Here is a 19,868-nt window from a genome sequence, read left to right on the forward strand (position 1 = left end):
TGAAGCCCACCTGACAATGACTTGGCATAGAGTTTATTCTCAGGAATGAGGGACTGAATCTCTCCCAAACAAGTAGCATCACTTTTATTCTAACAGAAATCCTCACGACAGTCTTAGTTATGCCTCTTCCTCATCCTCCTGCCCCATGGGAGTTGTATGTCCCCCTCCATCAACCTACCCTGTAGCAGATGGCATTGATTTGAGGAAAACAAAAGACTGCATTAGACATTTGGTGAGGTGCCAATTCTGTCCCTAGTGTACCGAGAAGCACTAGAGGAAAGAACTATAGACCATGGGTATTATTTTCTTAATTGAGCCATCTTATTCTTAAGAGGGCTGGGGTGAATACTGTCATTTACAACTTGGAATCAATTCAAGTTTTTTTCTTTTTTGGGGGGGGGGTATCACCCTGGCAATGCTCAGGGCTGACTCCTGGCTCTGTACTCAGAGTTCACTCCTGGCAGTGCTCAGGGACCAAATGGGATGCTGGAGCTCGAACCCAGGTGCAAGGCAAGCACCCTACCCACTGTACTATCACTCCAGCCCCTCAATTCAACTTTCAACATCTTCAGCAACCAAACTGATAATGATTCTGAAGCTTACAACCACAGTCTAATTGCTGACTTCAAGTCACAGATCAAATCCAGAGGTTTTGGAAACAGATTCAAGAAGAGTCTGGAAGATAGCTAAAGAACTAGACATGACCGATATGCACAGAACCCTGACTAGAATCCCTGCTGGCCCAGACTGGTTCCTTGAGCATAGTCAGACCCTAACATTGATCTGCTGGACTTTGAATCAACCAGGAGCAGCCCCTGACAGAAGCCCTGGAGATGGTCCTTATTTTTAAAGAGAGCAAGAGAGATTCTAAAGATGCTCTCTTTGGCTAGTATCAAGATATATAAAGCACAGGTAGAATTTTACAAAAAAAAGTTCCAACCCCATTAAAAAAAATTGGGAGAAGAGATGAACAGAAACTTTCTCAATGAAGAAATACAAATGGCCAAAAGGCACATAAAAATGCACTTCATCACTATTCATAAGGGAAATGCAAATCAAAACAACAATGAGATATAATCTTATGCCACAAAAACTGACACACACCGAAAAGAACAGTACAAGAAATGCTGGCATGGAGGCAGGGAAAAAGGGACTCTCATTCACTGCTGGTAGGGATGTCAACTGGCCCAGACTTCCTGGGAAACAATACGGATATTCTTAAAATATCTAGAAAGTGGAGATTCTAGCAGGGGAGCGCAGCTACTCGTATACCCTCGACCGAAGACCGGTCCGTCTCTATCGGAGAAGGCCGTCCTCTTCGACTGAGCGCGCAGCTTCGGGAGGGACGCACATGGAGCGGTGAGGGAGGAAGGGGACACCCGCCTAGCCAGCCAGATCAGCCGAATCAACCCTGGTGATCAATGGGGTGACAGACGTCGCAGCCAGATCGCCCTCACACAGCGGGTAGGGCGTTCGCCTTACAAGCGGCCAACATGGCCGACCCGAGTTCGATTCCTCCGCCCCTCTCGGAGAGCCCGGCAAGCTACCGAGAGTATTCGATATGCCAGACACAGTAACAACAAAGTCTCCATTGGAGACGTTACTGGGCCCGCTCGAGCAAATCGACGATCAACGGGAGGGCCTCGAGCAAATCTAGAAAGTGGATCTTCCATTTGACTCAGGAGCATATTCTTGGAATATACCCCATGTCTTGGAATATATCCCAAGGAACAAAAACAAAATGGAGAAAAGACATTTGCACCCCTATGTTCCTTGCAGCACTATCCACAATAGCCGAATATCTGGAAATGATCCAAGTGCCCAAGAATAGATGATTGGTTAAGGAAACTATATACACAATGGAATATTACTCAGTCATAAGAAGAGACAAAGTCATGAAACTTGCTGCTACATGGAGAGATCTGGGGAATATTGTGCTGAATGAAGTTAGTCAGAAGGAGAGAGACTGACACAGAATGATCTCTCTCATGTGAGGAACATAAAGAAACATAATGGTGAAAGAACAAATACCCGAAGACAATGGAAACAAAGAGCATGAGAACTGGTATTCAGTAGGAAACATACCATTTGAGGGTACTGGGGACTAGAACATGGAGGGAGCAATTTCTATGGTGGAGGGTAGCATTCAACTGGAAGGAAGAGGGGATGCTGAAAGTAAATGAAGATACTCCCTTGTTAGTGAGGACTGGAACAATAGTACAGTGGGTAGGGCATTTGCTTTGCACACGACCCATCGGGTTGGATTCTTTCATCCCTCCTGGAGAGCTTGGCAAGCTATCGAGAGTATCCCGCCCTCAGGGAAGAGCCTGGCAAGCTCCTCTGGCATGTTCCATAAGCCAAAAAAAGTATCAAGTCTCACAATGAAGATGTTACTGGTGCCCTCTCAAGCAAATGAATGAACAACGGGAGGACAGTGCTACTACTACAGTGCTACTCCCTTGGTAAAGGTGTCTAAAATAGTGTGTGAACACTGACAGTCTGATGCTGTCACTCTAGTGCAATGAAGATGACACTAAACCATCATTCTGTGACATGCCAGTCAGGTGTCATCAGACCATGCACACAGATACATAACGGAACCCTGCTCTCCGCACAATGTCCAAAGACATTTATCCTTCTCCCATTTCCCACCCAGCATACCGAGGCACACGGATTCTCCCCCTTCCCTTCCATCAATTTAGATGTTGTAGTGGTGACTGGGGTTGGCACGTGCTTAGCTGTGCTCACACCAGGGCTCACCATTCACATCCTGCCCACAAGGTCACACATCTTGATGCAAAGTTGTAGCGGTATTAGACAGGAAGTGACTCACAAGAAAAAGGAGGAGCCAAATAATCAAGACGTCTGATTGGTCGTTTATTTACATACGCACACATATGCATTTGATTGGTTTTCCATCAACTGAAATGGCTCGGGGTGGGAAATCTGTTGTGTTTGCTGCTGTTGCTGCTTTGTGATTACTATTGCTATTGCTGCGGATTCCACCAGGCAGTCGACAGATAGCTATTTGTGCTTTCCTTTTCTGGCATGGCGCAAATGAAGAGCTGTAACCAGACATCTGGTAGTAAGCGTGTTGCTTTTACTATAAGAACTGAAGCTAGTCCCATCTACTACAACAGGGGACCACATCTCATGGTGCTTAGGAGTCACTCCTGCCAGGACTGAGAGACCATGCCGTGCTGTGAAGAATAAACCTGGCACTCTGAGTGCAAAACATACACTCCAGCTCCGGGGACCATCTCCCCAATCTCTCACATATCTGTTTAAATCGCAGTGCTGGGGGCTGGAGTCATAGCAGGGCGGGTAGGGCGTTTACCTTGCATTCAGCTGACCTGGGTTCCATTCCCAACATCCCATATTGGTCCCCTGAGCACTCCAGGGGTAATTCCTGAGTGCAGAGCCAGGAGTAACCCCTGTGCTTCACCAAGTGTGACCCAAAAAGCAAAATATAAATAAATAATTTTTAAAATACCAGTGTTTGCACCCCCTGCCTGCAGTGTGGCCAGAAATTATCTGTGGCAGGTTAACACATTGCCAGGATAGCTCTTGGTCCATGTGGCAGCTCCAGGGATAAAACTCATGTTCTCATGCTTGCGATGCAAGTACAATAGCCTCCAGGTCATCCTAGGGTAAGAACTACCCCAAGGCACCCAATTTTAACTGTGTTTATTTACAGGAAACAGCCTGTGATGACTGAGTACCATCACAGCACATAACTGTGACATGGCTTACTCCTACTGACCCATTTCCCATCACTTTTTACTAATTCACTTTTCCAGGTTTATATAGGGTTGATGGGTCAGTGCCCAAGATGAGCAAGAAGTCCACTCCAGAGTGCCCGAGAACAGACAACTAGAGAAAGAAACTATGGTACATCTACATAATAAAATACTATGCCACGGCCAGGAAAAATAAAGTCATGAAATTTGCTTGTAAATGGATGGATATGGAGAGTATCATGCTAAGTAAAATGAATCAGAAGGAGGACAGACATGGAATGATTGCACTCATTTATGGAATATAAAAAAAAAACATAGTGTGAGACTATTACCTTGAGAGTTCTGGGGCTTTTTCTGTCCTATGGAGCCAGAGACCCAGAGTCATTCTGAGAGCCTGCCTTTATCCCCAGGGTTAACCTGCACCAACACTGTAGAAATTTCCTGAGGTCTGTCAGAACCAGAGACCCAAGACAGAGGAAAGCACCCTAGGGTGCTCCTCACACCTCCCAGGGCCAGGGCTGGCAGCTCCTCAGCCTCCCACCCCCACCGCAGTAAGTGATGCCTGAAACCTGAGGCCTCCTACAGGGAAACCTGAGAGGATGAGTGTGTGGCGGGATTGAGGGGCTGGGGACCCACCTCCTCACCTTCCCAGCCACTGCTCTCCTCACCACCCACATTTCCGCTCCGCTCCAGCCACATTCCATTCCAAACCAGCGCAGAGGTCCGTCTGGCTGCCCAGGAGGGGAGGTTGGCCACCATGCTGGTGGCAAGGCAGCCCTGGCTGAAGAGGAAGGAGGCTGAGCAAGCGTGAGCCAGCTTTAGGGGAGTGGGGAGGGGGAACAAGGGAGCCTCGGTGACCATGAGCCGCCAGCTCCAGGACCTGGGGGACAAAGGTGAGTGCACCCTTCCCTCCGCGGAGCCAGAGCAGGGGACAGAGGAGCAAGAAGAGTTTGCTAGGCACAGAGACCTGGTTTGGCCTCCTGCCTGCCACTTGCACCAAGCACCCTTCAGCTGGAGATTCTTCCTCTCCCACCCGGCCCTAAGCTGAGGCTGCTCCCTCCTGCAGGACTCTTGAAGGGATGGACAAAGGAGGGAGCACAGAGCCCCTCCCCCCATGAGGTCTGGGCTGCAGCACCACCATCCCTGGGCAGGCAAAAGTCACCTTCCCAGAGATGACTCCCTCTCCTCTCCGTCTGGGCAGGGGCTTCTGAGAATTGTTAAATGTGGGACTGTTGGGACTGGAGCTATAGTACAGTGGATAGGGTGTTTGCGTTGCATGCGACCAACCTGGGTTCGATCCCCAGCATCCCATATGGTCCCCCGAGCACCGCCAGGAGTAATTCCTGAGTGCAGAGCCAGGAGGAACCCCTGAGCATCACTGTGTGTGACCCAAAAAAAGGGGGGAAAAAAGAATGTGGGATGATTGCCAGGTGTCAGAAAAATGTCAGGACAGGGGTCCTGGGAATGTATTTATAACATCAATCCAAGCTGGGTTCCTGTCTGAGGCAGCTGAGAGCTGAGGGCAGGTGTGCAGCCCCACTCCTCACCCTTCACCCCTTCTGTTCCTTTACAGCAGGCAGTGGAGTGAGAGGGCGGCCGAGGAGCAGCTCTGCAGGCAGAGGTGAGACAAGGATGGAGTGAAATGATGATGGGGAGATGCAGTCCCAGGCAGCCTGCTGTGCCCGCTTAGCTCCACGGTCCAGGGCTGCTCCTTCTCCTTCCTTCTCTCCTCTCCTCCCCTCCCACATACTCAGTATGACACGAGGCGCCTCTCAGGCTGGCCATCCCACTGGAGAGAAGGCAGGGGGCTGGAGAGAAGATATGTCCTCAGCCCCAGTGCCAGGAGACACCCCCAGAGTAAGAATCACTTTGAGCCTTGGGACATGTTAGACTGTCACCAGTCTTGGGGACATGTTAGAAAGTAGAAGCCAAGATTGATTCCCCAGATTGCTCCACAGGACAGGCAGAGGGTGCTCGGCGCCTTCCCCATTTTGGGGGACTGGTGAGGGATTTACCTGGGGGCAGGAAAACCTGCTCCAAGAGAATCCCACAGAAGGCACAGAAGGGAAAGGACCCCTTCAGCTGCCTGCATGGTTGGGCACCACGCACTGATGATCGAGGCATGTTGTGACATTCTAGGAGGTGACATTCCTCCTCCTCACCTCCCAAGCAGGAGGTGAGAAAGGAGCATCTCAGGGAGCAAATGGACTTCCTCACATGCCACTCCCCTGCCCATTCTCCAGGTGCTGCCATTGTGGTTCCCAATTTGGCCTCCCCAGAAGAAGCGTCTGACATTTTTTTGTTTGTTTGTTTGTTTTTTGCTTTTTGGGTCACACCTGGCGATGCACAGGGGTCACTCCTGGTTCTGCACTCAGGAATCACCCCTGGCGGTGCTCAGGGGACCATACAGGATGCTGGGAATCGAACCCTAGTTGGCCACATGCAAGGCAAACACCCTACCCGCTGTGCTATTGCTCCAGCCCTGCATCTGACTTTGTTAAGGGTCTATGCTACAAGACCCCTGAGCTGGACTAAACGGAGTCACTCAAAAAAATGTGTCCTTTACACCTCCCCGAGCCCTTGCCATGTCCCCTTTCCCACTGAAGACAGGAAATGAGTCCAGATGTCAAAACATCCCTTCTAGCGTTAGATGCTCAAGGGCCGCCATTATTATTGGGTGTCCAGGGAATTAACTGAATCCCAATTACTTCAAGATTTCTCATTTCCAATCTTGTCTGGAGTTACCTCTGAGGTGTCCTGGTTTCTAATTCCTTTGGGTTGTGGTCTACACAGAAGGAATAAAAAGTCTGAAAAGACAAAGATCTTCCCCTCAAATAATTGCAATTGTTACTGCATTCGCCAAAAGGGGGAGTCAGAGCCCTTCTCCTCCCATTTGGCAACTGCACTTAAAGAGGAAGATTCCCCCGCCCCTCCTAATCCCCACCCCCGCCTCTTTCTGCCCTAAATTAGCTCTGGGTCAACCAAGTGTCCAGAAGGAGAGCACTCAGGGCTAGGGAGTGAGCACCGGACGTGGGTGGTGCCATCATGAGGAGATAAATGCCTTTCTAGCTCCTCACTTATGCATTATGTGGCATCCACTGAAGTCTGACTATGAAACAAAAACTAAAAAAAAAATTAAAAATAAAAACAGCTGGTATTCTGCGTAAATTTGGGGAAGAAAGAAGGGCACATTCTGCCTTGCTTTCCATCTTTCATGTGGGGTTTGTCCTGCAGGACTGCATCTTGTAAAAAAAAACAAAAGTGTGACACTCCCTCTCCCACACCACATTACATCTACAACTCTGGGTAGAACTTTGATGCAGTTCATTATCAAAAGCAAAAACAAAGTTTTATTCACTGATTGAAGACACACAGTGTTCAGAAGATGTAACAAACATATATTGACTTTTTAGCTGGGGAAAGGCACGGATTGGACCACACCAGGCTATGCTCAAGGCTGATTCAATGCTCCGGAATCACTCCTTACAGGGGTCAGATGGTGCTTTGAAGATAACATGTGGTGCTACAGGTGGATATGGGTCAGTTATATGCCAGGCAAGCACCTTACCTGATGCACTATCTCTTGACCTATACTGACCTTATGTAGTTTGGGGCCATACCTAGCTGTGTTTCAGAGTTTATTTCTGGCTCTGCACTCAGGACTCAGGGATCATTCCTTTCAGGACTCAGAGGACCATATGAGATGCCAGGGACTAAACCTGGTTGATTGCTTACAAGGCAAAAGCCTTACCCACTGTGCTATCTCTCTGGCCCCTCTTATCCGTTCTTTTCAAGCAGTGTGATTTGTCTTGGATAGGGGCCAGGTGCCCCTTCTCCTTTCCCTCCTCTCTGCTCCTCTGCTCCCTCTCAGAGATTTGTTCAGTGATACACTTTCTCAGCCCTCAGTACAATGGAGATTTATCAGTATTGTTGATCTTTCCAAAGAACCAACTTTTGATTTCATGCTTTCTTTCTCCATTTACTTTTATGTTCTTGATTTCATTGATTACCACTCTAACTTTTATGGGCTGGAGCGATAGCACAGCAGGTAGGGCGTTTGCCTTGCACCCAGTCAATATGGTCAACCCGAGTTCGATTCCTCCACCCCTCTCGGAGAGCCCAGCAAGCTACTGAGAGTATCTCGCCCGCACAGCAAAGCCTGGCAAGCTACCCGTGTTGTATTCTATATGCCAAACACAGTAACAAGTCTCACGATGGAGATGTTACTGGGCCCACTCGAGAAAATTGATTAACAACGGGAGGACCGTGACCACTCTAACTTTTATAATTTTTTTCTCCTGCTTATCTTGGATTTAATTTGTTCTCTCCTAGTCTACTAAGGTAGAAGCTTAGGTGATTGCTTTTAACTCTTCTAAATATATGCATTCAATATTATACATTTCTCTCTGAGCACTGCTTTTACTGTGAATCCCACACATTTTGATAAGTTACCTTTTATTTGGGCTGGAGAGATAGCACAGTAGGTAGGGCATTTGCCTTGCATGCGGCCAACCCGGGTTTGATTCCTCCGCCCCTCTTGGAGAGCCTTGCAAACTACCAAAAGTATCTCGCCCGCATGGCAAAGCCTGGCAAGCTACCCGTGACGTATTCGATATGCCAAAAACAGTAACAACAAGTCTCACAATTTGTTGTGAGACGTTACTGGTGCCCGCTCGAGCAAATCGATGAACAACGGGGGGACAGTGCAGTGCCACAGTGCTACCTTTTATTTAAATTTCTCTTAATTTTTTTTTCTCTATCCAGTTACAGAAAAGTGTTTCTCCAAATACTTTGTATCTTTCTGTTATCAATTTATAGGTTATCTTTATTTTTAAGCACCTACTTTGTATATGATTTTCATTTGTTAACACAGAGGCCAGAAGGTCGTCTATTCTGATGTACATGTTCATGTACACTCAAAAAGAAAGTGTTTTCTATAGCTGTTCGATAGTGTGTCCCATAAATGTAGATTAGAATGAGCTGATTGATGGTACTTTTCAGTTCAGCTACACCCTTACTGTTTTTCTGCCTGCTTCATTTATCAATATCTAGTGCAGGGGCACTGGAGTCTCCATATAAAATAATGGATTTGCCTATTTCTCCTTGCAATTTTCACCTCACATGTTTTGGTGCACTGTTGTTGAGAACATCTGCATTAAGGATTGCTGTCTTCTTAGAAGTCTGACCTCTTTAAAGTTATGCAATGCCCCATGCTACCCATGGTAATTTTCTTTACCGTGAGAACTGTTTGTCTGAAATGAACATTTACTCTAGCTTTCCTTCAGTTGGTGTTAGTATGGTGTGTGTGACTCTCCGTCCTGTTATTTGTGATCTCTCTGCATCCTTGGACCCTTGCACTAAACCAGTCACCTGATTGGTTGAGGATCTCTGGTGGGGCTCCTGGACCTCTGAGCATCACTTTGAAGCTGTTACTCCTCGCTTGCCCCCTTCCCCACCTCAAAAAAAAAAAAAACAGAAAAATTAAAACTTGGGCTCCACAGATAGTACAGGGGTTAAGAATTCTGCCCTTTGGGCTGGAGTGATAGTACAGCAGGTAGGGTGTTTGCCTTGCATGCAGCCGACCCGGGTTTGATTCCCAGTATCCCATATAGTCCCCCAAGCACCACCAGGAGTGATTCTTGAGTGCAGAGCCAGGAGTAACCTCTGAGCATCACCAGGTGTGACCCAAAAAAAAAAAAATTCTGCCTTGCATGCAGTTGACCCTGGTTCAATTCTTGGCACCACTTATGTCCCCTTGAACACAGAGCCAGGAGTGAGCTCTGAGAACCACTGGATGTGGCTCAAGAACAAAAAAAGACAAAGAGTTTACATTTCTTTCATGTATTGCATCTCGAATACTCTTCCTTTCTTTACGTAAAAGTAAGTTTGGGTCAATCAGCTTAATCAATGGCTGAATAAAGAGCGATACTCCTACATTATTTTTTTTAAAGTAATTTGGGGGCCTTTAGTTTTTCTTCTCCCTGTAAAATTTATTGCTTGAAAGACAGAGCCACTGCATTTTTATTTATCAGAGCAAGTCGTTACTTCTTCACTTTTGAAGGGTAATTTTGCTGGTAACAGAATGCTAGGTTGTGGAGCTCTTTTCCTTTTAGCATTTTAAATATTTTATTTCCTTCTCTTCTTGTTTGCCTGTTTTCTGAAGAGAAGTTGCTATAGGACTCTAATCCTTGAATATCTGTAGGTGAGTCTACACCTCTCTCCACTACTCAGCTTTTTAAAAGATTTTTCTCTTTGTTTTTTGTTTTTTGTTATTTGAATATTTATGCCAAGTAAAGATTTTTTTTTCATTTATCTTGCTTGGTATTCTGAACTTCCTAGATCTGTAGTTTGATGTTTTCCATTAATTTTGTACAATTCTTAATCATAATTACTTCACATACTTATATTTCTTTCTTTTTCTCTCATCTGATAGAACCATTAGATATGTAATGCATTTTATTATTGCCTCACAATTCTTGACTATTCCATTCCAGTGACTTTCAACTCTTTCACACCTTCAGAACAGTGAAGTAGGAGAATTCATGGATTGCTATGGCAGAAAAATTTTAAAGCATTATCATTATTTATTATAATAAATAACAGCATGTATAACAGCAAAATTATGTGATTCAGGTACAGCATATGTCAAAATGCAATCATTTTTTTGGCGGATCAGTGGTTGAAAAACACTGTTCTAGTTTCTCTTTTTCAGTTTTGGAATTTTCTATCATTATACCTTCTACTGATAATCTCTTATTGCTAAAAAAAAGACTTTAAAAAATTTCTGTTATAGTGTTTTGGGTTGCTATCATTTCCTTTTGATTCTTTTTTAGCACTTCAATCTCTCTTCCTTATATATATTATCCATCTATTCTTGAATGTTGCCTACTCTTCCATTAGATACATTGCATAATAATGCACTGTTGCACTGTGCTCCTGTTGTTCGTCGATTTGCTCAAGCAGACCCAGTAACGTCTCCATTATGAAACTTGTTGTTACTGTGTTTGGCATATTGAATATAATATGCCATGGGTAGCTTGCCAGGCTTTGCCGTGAGGGCGAGATACTCTCGGTAGCTTACCAGGCTCTCCGAAGGGGCAGAGGAATTGAACCCGACTCAGCCAGGCCAGCCGCATGCAAGGCAAACACCCTACCACTCTGCTATAATAATAATAATTGTATTAAATCCCTGGACTAATTCCAAAATTTCTGCGATAACCAAGTCTAGTTCTAATGTTTTCTGTGTCCTTTAAATTATGGTAGGGGGCCAGAGCAATAGTACAGCAGGTAGGGTGATTGATAACACGGCCAACCCAGGTTCAATCCCCCAGCATCCCATTGGTCACTCAAGCACCTTCAGGAGTGATTCCTGAGTTCAGAGACAGGAGTAACTCTTGAGCATCTCTGGGTGTGACCCCAAAATCAAAAAATTAAAATAAAATAAAATAAATTAGGGTGGAGTACTGTTTAATATGACTTGTGGTTTTTTTTTTTAATTTTTATTGCTGTTGAAAATCAATTGGGTTGGTTCCAGAATAAAAGGTAAATAGGTCCTTGATATAAGGCATTTTATTTATCTGGCTAGGAGGTAAGCTGTGTTTATTATTTGCTGTAGCTGTAGGTGTCAGGGAATTCAATTTCCTTTAGTACCCTTGTTCTCCTCTCTCTCATTTTTGAGTTTCCCTAGAAACTTAATTTCGCTTTGAGCCTGAGTCTTGCATTTGCTTCAGCTGTCATCCTAGTTTAAAAAATTTAATTTACTTATTTTGTTCTGTTTCCCGTGGGGGGTGGGGGTGCTCAGGGTGGTGTTCAGGGGACCACTCCCAGCACTACTTAGAGACCTATGGGCCATGTCCCCAATCCCTGTACCCCTTATTATACAGGAGCCCCATTGATGGAGTGGCTAGCTATGGGGGCGATGAAAGGTTCCATTATCCTGTGATTAGGTTTCAGTCTCTTAATAAGCCTGTGCCTGTAAGCTCTGAGTCATAAAGGCTTCTTAGGGGAGACAAAGGATAGAAGTGATTGGAGTCTCATCCTCCAGGTCAGTTAGGCTGATAAAAGTCCAGTTAGACTCACCCTGTAAATTTCCCTTGAGGAAGGGACTTTGCTAAGGAAAACAGGATATTCTGGGTTATGGTTCCTTTCCTTCTCCAGTGCCAGAAGCACAAGCACTTTCCTCTGATATTCAGTGTGAGAATCTGGGGATCAAATTCAGCAAAGTGTTCATTCCCCTTCCTGCAAAATTGGGCTGTCATATGTTTTATTCTCAAGCTGGTCTACACCGAGCTTTAGCAATTCATTGGGGAAGCTTGTTTTCCTCCTGTGTTCATTGACCATGCCCTTTACTTCCTGAATTCTGATGCATCTAAGGATTTAACACACCCTCGAGGGGCTGTCCCTCCCTGTTTTAGCTAATTCCTAGAGATAGAAAAGACTCAAGCAGGCTTTCCTATGCAAGCCCATCAACCCAGAGCTTATAGTTCAAACTATCTCCTCACATCCTGGGCTACCAATCACCTGCCCTAACTATCTCAGGTACTAGTCAAGTAGGAGCAACCCCCATTTCCCAGAGTCCTCAAAACTGTTGAAAGCAACCAGCTGCCATGTTTGCCCTGCCTCACCCTCTCTTCCCTTCAAAACAGTATACAAACTCTTGCTCACATTTTCCCTCATGGTTTCTGCTTCCTGCTGGATCTGGTGCTTGTCCATGTGGAATAGCACTGAATGCCCTGTGTCTAGAATCTGTGAGAATAATCATTCTTTTCCTTCATGACAATCATTTCCGTGTCTGAGTGCCTAACTGATTATATGTATTATATGTATATATAGTATGTAATGCAGAACTTTGTGACCTTAGACTCTGGGCTCAACGGGACCAAGGAGCAGAAATCCTCTGCCTGCCTTCCCCAGTCTCCGGTGATCCAGGAGTCACACCCATAAGCTACTCCCTGCCAGCAACAGATAATCTCATCATCCACCACCCTCCAGAACTCATTGGCTGTTTCTCCCGAAAGGGAGCATAAAGTGAGGCTCCAATAACCATGCCACCAGACTCTGCACCAGGCTGTTTTCACTCATGGTGCCCCAGTGTGGAGCAGGTGAGAGTCCTCCCTGCCCCAAGGGACCCAGCCCCGGCAGCCAACCTCCACTACCCAACCGCTGCCACGCTCCAGGCCACTTTCCGGACCACGCGGACACATACATCATAAGACACTTCCTACCATTTTCCATAATTACCACACCATATTTGATGGGGTTTAGACATTTGGCAACAAATCATAGAGAGAAATATATATATACCGCTCAGAGAGCCTGGCAAGCTACTGAGAGTATTTCGCCCACACGGGCAGAACCTGGCAAGCTCCCTGGGCATATTCAATATGCCAAAACCAGTAAATATAACAGGTCTTATTCCCCTGACACTGAAATGGCCTCCAGTCATTGGGAAAGACGAGTAAAGAGGCTGCTAAAATCTCAGGGCTGGGAGGAGTAGACACGTTACTGGCGCCTACTCGAGTAAATCGACAAACAACAGGATGGCAGTGATACAGTGATATGTATATGTGTGTGTGTATGTGTGTGTGTGTGTGTGTGTGTGTGTGTGTACGTTTGAGTTCTGGATAATCTTTAAACATCATCAGTAATGGCTCCTGTCAAGGATTTCTGCTCCGAGTAAACTATAATTCTCAGCTTCTCTCTCTGGTTTTTCTGGGGCTCTAGATGGCCCGTAAACTCAATTATCAAGTGACATTAAGAAGAATTGCTGTTTTTCAGCTGGCTTTTTTCCCCTTGTTGTTAAGATGTGAATAATGGTTTCTAAGGTCTTTCCACTCTTTGGGAATGAAAACTAGACTAATCATTCCACTTTTTTGTTGCTTATTTGTTCTGGGACCACACCTGGCAATTCTCTGTGAGACTACTCCTGCCTTAGCAATTAAAGGTTACTCGCAGCAGTGCTCAAGGGCTGTGTGGTTTCAGGGATCACAGTCAGGCTCCAGCACAAAAAAATATGCATTCCAGTCCTTTGAGTTCTCCCTCGAGGCCCTCAATCACTTAATTTTCTATCGTCTTAGTCAAGAAAAAGCAATTCTCTCTCTAAATATTCGTCATGTTTACAATTTCTTCTGGAGGGGGAAAAAGCATTTTCCAATCAAGTATCTTTAGTAAGAAATCCCCTGCATTCGGGTTTGAATGGCTGAATGGGATATTTGCAAATGCACAAAACGAATTACATCACCTCTGACATGGTGGCTAACTTGTCCCAGTTTGCTGGGCACATCAGCATGATAGTTTTGAAAGCCCATGCTTTGAAATAGCCCTCGGTTCTGGACCAGTACTTTTGCAGTTTTTAGATGTAAACTCCTGCATCTGAGAATCCTCCTCTCCCCACCCATTGGTCCCCTCCCACTAAGGCCTGTCTTCCCCCCAACACCCACTCGCTTTCCAACCCCACCCAGCCCCACAGCCGTGCACCCACTTCCCTTCTGTGGTGTTCTCATGGAGGTCTCTGCCTTATCACATTTTCCTCAGGTCTGAGTGAAGCTCAGCCCTGGAATTTTCACATCACAGACTTGGTCACACTTTATCTCTTCCATATCCTCAAAACTTGATGAGGAGGGCCAGAGAGACAGGCCAGTGACAAAGGCCTACATGTTGCAAGTGACTGATCTTCATTCGATACCTGGTACCTCCCATGACCCCCTGAGGACCACCAAGAGTGATCCCTGAGTATGGAGCCTGGAACAGCCCCTGAGCACTGGCCCATGTTCAGTTATGACCTTTGCCGGGGCCTGTGTCCCTCATCCTTATCTTCCGAGAACCCCTCTCCATAACTCACATGCAGAGGATCCCTATCTTGGGCTCTGCTCCAGTGAACCTGAACTCTCCAGAGAACCTTTCCCAAAGTGTGGGACCGGAAGCAGCACCAACATCCAGCCAATGCAGGCAGGATATATGGAGTGCCAGGCCTGCTCCAGGGGTTCAGAGCAGCAATCAGCCCTCGCTCCCCGAAATGACACACCCGAGAGGAGGAAGACCACAGGTCCAGCGCTGCAGTTGAGGATCAGGAGGCGTGTAGGTGCACTGGCTGGTCAGCAGAGAGACACCCTGTCCCGTCTCTGGTGACCTTTGGAGCCAACAAACTCAAAGACCCATTGGGGATGTGACTTCTGAGGGGGTGGAGGAAGCAAAGGGCATATCTGGGTTCCAGGTGGTGACTGCATCATGGTCTATTTCCTGCCCCTGCAGGTGACAGGTCCAGAAGGGAATCCTCCAGGAAGCGGACGTCCAAAGCCCAGGATGCCTCAGGCCGGCGAGAGGCACAGCGGGGCCTAAAGGAGAAAGCAGGGGACAGCCCAAGGCCGGGGTCTCCCCGGAGGAAGTCGACGGGACATGGGCAGCAGAAAGCGGCTGAGAGGACTCCCCAGGGGAGGAGGAAGAGGGATGGGAGGGCCTCCATCCGGGAGCAGAGAGCGTCCTCCAAGAAGGAAAGGGAGGTTCCAAGGCACCAGGAGGAGATGTGGAAGCCATCGAGGAAGCACAGGTATGTGGGGATTCTGGGGGGACTTGGCTTCAGCCAAGGCCCTCCCTTCCAGCACTTGCTCCTCCCATGATGAAGAGCCTATGTCCCCTCCCTGGGGAAGGATTCCCCCCTGCTCAATCCCCTCACAGTTTCTGTTTGCCTGTGTCTTGGCCTCTGCCCAATGCTTGGGCCCATGGGTAGGACCTGGGCACTGTCCGCTTGGATGCCTCATGTTCTGTAAGTGGAAAGAAGCTCCAAGTGCAGGGACTATGAGAGCAGGGTGGATCCTAAGGCCCCCAATTTCCAGCAGATGACTCGTCTTGCAGGTGTGTTGAGAGAAATGAAGAAAATTGAGTGGAGAAATTATCAGAGGACTCGAGGACCCCATCTACCCAATCTGGGCCTGTGTTGTTTTCTTTGAAATGTGGCATTTCTCTAAACAGTGTTTCTCACCCAGGGGTTGTGGGGAACCTTGGGGACTTCTGGGGGGCAGCCCTGAGTTGGGGGGGATGCTCAGAGCTGGGGATGTCCGGAAGCACAGCCCGCCTACCCTGCCCGATCTCCTCTGTGTTCCAGAGTGTCTAAGGACGCTCCCCCTGCTCTGCCCGGGTTTGGTCCCTAGGTCATCCTCCTTGGCTTCTGGCGCCTCTGCTGGTGACTCCCTCACTGAAGAGGAACTGGCCCAGATTCTGGAGCAGGTGGAAGATAAGAAGAAGCTCATTGCCACCATGCGGAACAAGCCCTGGCCCATGGCGAGGAAGCTTAGGGAGCTCAGGTGAGAGGTGGTTGACTGGAGCCCCACAGGACACCCACAAGACTCAGTTACTAGGGGATACAGGGGGTTTTGCCTTGCATGATGCTTACATCAATTCATCCCTGGCACTGTATATGGCCGTTCAGCACCACCAGGGCCCACTCCTGAGCACAAAGCCAAGAGTAGCCTCTGAGCACCATCCACCCAAAAAAGGAACATTTTTTTCCCAGTAAGCACAGGAATCTTTCTTTTTTTTCTTTTTTTTTAAATTTTAATATAGGAGTATTGCTATTTATTCGACCGTTGATTAGGCTGATTGAATTGGGCATGAACTCCACCTTACTTTTTTTTTTCCTTTTTATAAATTTATTTATTGAATCACTGTGAGAACAGTTACAAAGCTTTCAGGTTTAAGTCTTGGTCATACAATGATGAAACACCCGTTCTTTCACTAGTGCCCATTCTCCACCACCAAAAACCCCAGTAAAACCCCCATCCCACACCCTCCCTCTACCTGTGGGGCAGTTGATCTCCACATTACTCTCTCTCTACTTTGATTACATTCAATATTTCGACACCAGACTCACCATTATTATTTGGTATTTTACCTCAACACTCAGATCTGCCAAAAGGGCAACAGTAGACAATTTGTTTTCTATTACCGACCATGAATAACATATGATGTCACGCTGCTGCAGTAGTGGCCGTGTGGTTTTGGAATTCTGAAATTCTATCAATTAAATCTGGAGGAATTTCTGCCAAAACCTGCTGGGTTCCGAGATTTGTTCCTGAGTCTCTGAGATCATGGCCATTAAGCAGCTTGATCAGGAGCCAGAGAGGCCGTTCATGGGCAGCGACCCAGGGTCTCAGGGCAGGGAGGAAAGGGCTGGCTCCACCCCCATCCCATGAGGCCTCGCGTGTCTTGCCACTGCGGGCCCAAACCTGGCTGTCCAATGACCTCTGGAATATAGCGGCCACCGAGCCGCCAAGAAGGAGCAGGCAGAAGGACAGCACCCTTTCCCCCCTGGGGTGACCCAGCACTGGTAACCTCCTGCAGGGAACAGATGCATTTCAGGCACAGAAATCTTCCTTCTCCTGGTCCCTAGGGGATTTGATGGGAAGAGAGATTCACCCTGCCACTCGGCTATATTCTCTTCTTACCCCCGCAGAATCACTGCTCTGATGGGTGGGTGGGTGTGGGACAAGGGACACAAGCAAAGACAGGCTTGAGTGAGCTTGGCCTTAGCTGCAAACCTGTTGTTGGCCAGCACCCAGCAGCATGGTGGATCATGGCACTCCTGCGAACACGCAACCCTTCCCCTGGCTGCCACCTTTTCTTGTCTGGTGACCCACCTCCATCAGTCCTTCTGTACCTCAAGGGTATGGGGAATTTTTTATGACCATCCCCCTAAGTTCAAAAGCATAGCACAGCGGGTAGGGCATTTGCCTTGCATGCAGCCGACCCGGGGTTCAATTCCCAGCATCCCATATGGTCCCCTAGGAGTAATTCCTAAGTGCAGTGCTAGGAGTAACCCCTGTGCATCACCAGGTGTGACCCAAAAAGCATACAAAATGTCTCTCACACTGACAGTGTGGTGAGCAGGGAGAGGGTGTCTTAGCTATCCTCCATCCCCGGTGGCTATACAGAATTGAATTTACAATGAAGCTCTGTGAATTTTGTTCTGGCAATGGTAAGGTGCACACACTCACACCTTTGTCTCCTATTAACTCCTATTAACTTTTATGTAAAAGGTTGGAATTCAAAGTGCTTTATGATTCTAAGACTCTGCTGTGGTTTTTGAGATAAAGATGAGAGTCATACTGGTTGATATCCCATCATCTCCTGCATACATTCCCATCCTACACTACCATGTTCTCCTCAATATCTCCTTGGTTTTTATGGCACAGGTTGGAGAAGTTGTTGACCCTAAATAAGCACTCAATTATTTTACCAGCAAACTGTGCTTATTTGAAAAGAACAGGGAAAAGGCAAGTGGGAAGAGCCTTGTCATAAGCAAAGAACAAAAGGAATTGTTCATTAAAAAAGTTGAGAGGGATAAAAGCCCATTGGCAAAAACTGGGAATACCCAGTGTGGTGGCTTTTCAGGGGCTGGGCTAAGGCTGCCTCTCATTGGCTGAGCTGTTGCTGGGCAGTGAGGTCTGGGGCAGCAGAGCAGCGTCATTTCCTGTGGGAGATGCCAGGCTCATCTCTCCTGTCTCTTCCGGTTGGGTTCTGTCTTCTGTGCTGCGTGGTTGAGAGCTGACCTCATTAGTGGTGGTTTCTGTTTGTTCATCTCACAGTTTTCACTCTTAATTGTCACACTCTTTTCCCTTCCCTCCACCACCCCCCACGCCCCTTCTCACACCTGAGTCTCCTCATTACTCAAGTCCAAACCCTTCACCCTAAAATGTGTAAATCATCTTGGCAGCCAATATTTTGACACAGTGGGCCTCACTGCTGGCTGCACAAAAGCAGAGCAGACCCCCTCTAGGGTTCTGGAAAACAGCTTAAGCCACTGCCCTGCAGACATCACCTCCTCCGCAGCTGCAGGAGGACCTGCACCCCCTTGGGGACTTCCGGTGCCTTCAGGCCAGAGCCTGGAAACATGTGAGCTCCAGAGGTCCTGCTCAGCACTGCAGGGAAGACCAATCAATCAGGAGCAGGTGGTAGGCAGACAAAGAGCTTTACTAGTGACAAGCCTGTAGCTTGAGAGATTTCAGACTCACGTCCTAGAGAACCAGCTTGTCTGCATGCACGGCAAAACAGCAGTTTATATCTGAAAAGCACGAGAAAGTCTCTCTCTCTTTTTTTCTTTTCAGAAAAGGCAGGTGGGCAGTAGGGTGATGGATTCATGAATTCTTTGTAAGGCTGATCCTCTGATGTATTCACATTTCAAGAGGAAGACTTCTCAGGAAGGTTTCAGCCAGGGTGTTATCATTCTTATATAGGATTAAGGGGGAAAGAACACGATAAGGATAACATTCTTTACATTGTCAATGGCCCAAGCAGGGAGGAGTTTGCTGATTTGAATTTAGAGTCTGGTTTTTCATTGCTTTTGCACCGATTTCATGCTGACCCACAGAACGGGTCTGGGCTGATAAAAGTGCTTCAGTGATGAAAATCTGCCCCAGTCGAGGAGTTGTTGACCGTATAAGAAGCTGAGAAACTGAGTTGGAGTTCGTATTTAAATTGCATTTAGATTCCTTTTTATTTAAATCATTCCCTGTGGCTCGAGGCATCAGTTTGGGTGAAGGAACAGCTCCAGACTGGCTTTCTGCCTTCCCGTCTCCCTTTCCCTCAGACTCTTCTTCCTCGGGCCCCCCCAGACTGGGCTCTTCCTCCTGGGAGCAGAACAGCCATCTGTCACTCTAAGAGAATCTTAGCCCCACTCAGGTGTCACCGGAACACATCTTTTATTAACGGTGGAAAATGAGCAACCTTGATGCTTATGGAAATGTGATCTCCAGCTGCCTGGAAAGCTCAAGGCCTGTGAAAACCCCCGAAGGCCTTTCAGCTCTCCACACAAGCCTGGCTTGTCCAGGCCAGAGGAAGAGTCCTGCCTTGCTGAGGATGGGCAATGACTAAGGGCTGAGCAGCTGAAGAAGTTCCTATCTCTCTCCCCGCTGCAAGTCTGCTAGTACACAGGGTCTTCATCCCTCGAGACTTCCCTCCTTCTTCCCTCTCCCAAGACTCCTCACCCCAGACTCAAGAATCCAGCTTTCCTCCATAGCTTACCCTTGGGTCTTCTCCATTCCAGTTGCTTTTGGTTTTTGTTTTGCTTCATTTGGGGGCCACACCCAGCAGTGCTCAGGGCTTACTCCTGGCTCTGTTTTCAGGGATCACTCCCGG

At 47.3% G+C, this 19,868-nt stretch overlaps 1 protein-coding gene across 1 annotated transcript in view; it reads left to right on the top strand.

Moving 5' to 3' along the window:
• Window positions 1-19,868, top strand: part of TMC2 (transmembrane channel like 2) — a 133,225-nt gene that overhangs the window by 37,570 nt on the left and 75,787 nt on the right. Inside the window, exons 2-3 of the mRNA XM_056121572.1 lie at window positions 14,991-15,285; window positions 15,887-16,039. Coding sequence (XP_055977547.1) covers window positions 14,991-15,285; window positions 15,887-16,039 — 448 coding nt within the window. The remainder of the gene's footprint in view (window positions 1-14,990; window positions 15,286-15,886; window positions 16,040-19,868) is intronic.

The sequence above is a fragment of the Sorex fumeus genome, unplaced genomic scaffold (genome assembly GCF_029834395.1).
Source record: "Sorex fumeus unplaced genomic scaffold, SorFum_2.1 ptg000044l, whole genome shotgun sequence".
NCBI classification, from domain to species: Eukaryota; Metazoa; Chordata; class Mammalia; order Eulipotyphla; family Soricidae; genus Sorex; species Sorex fumeus.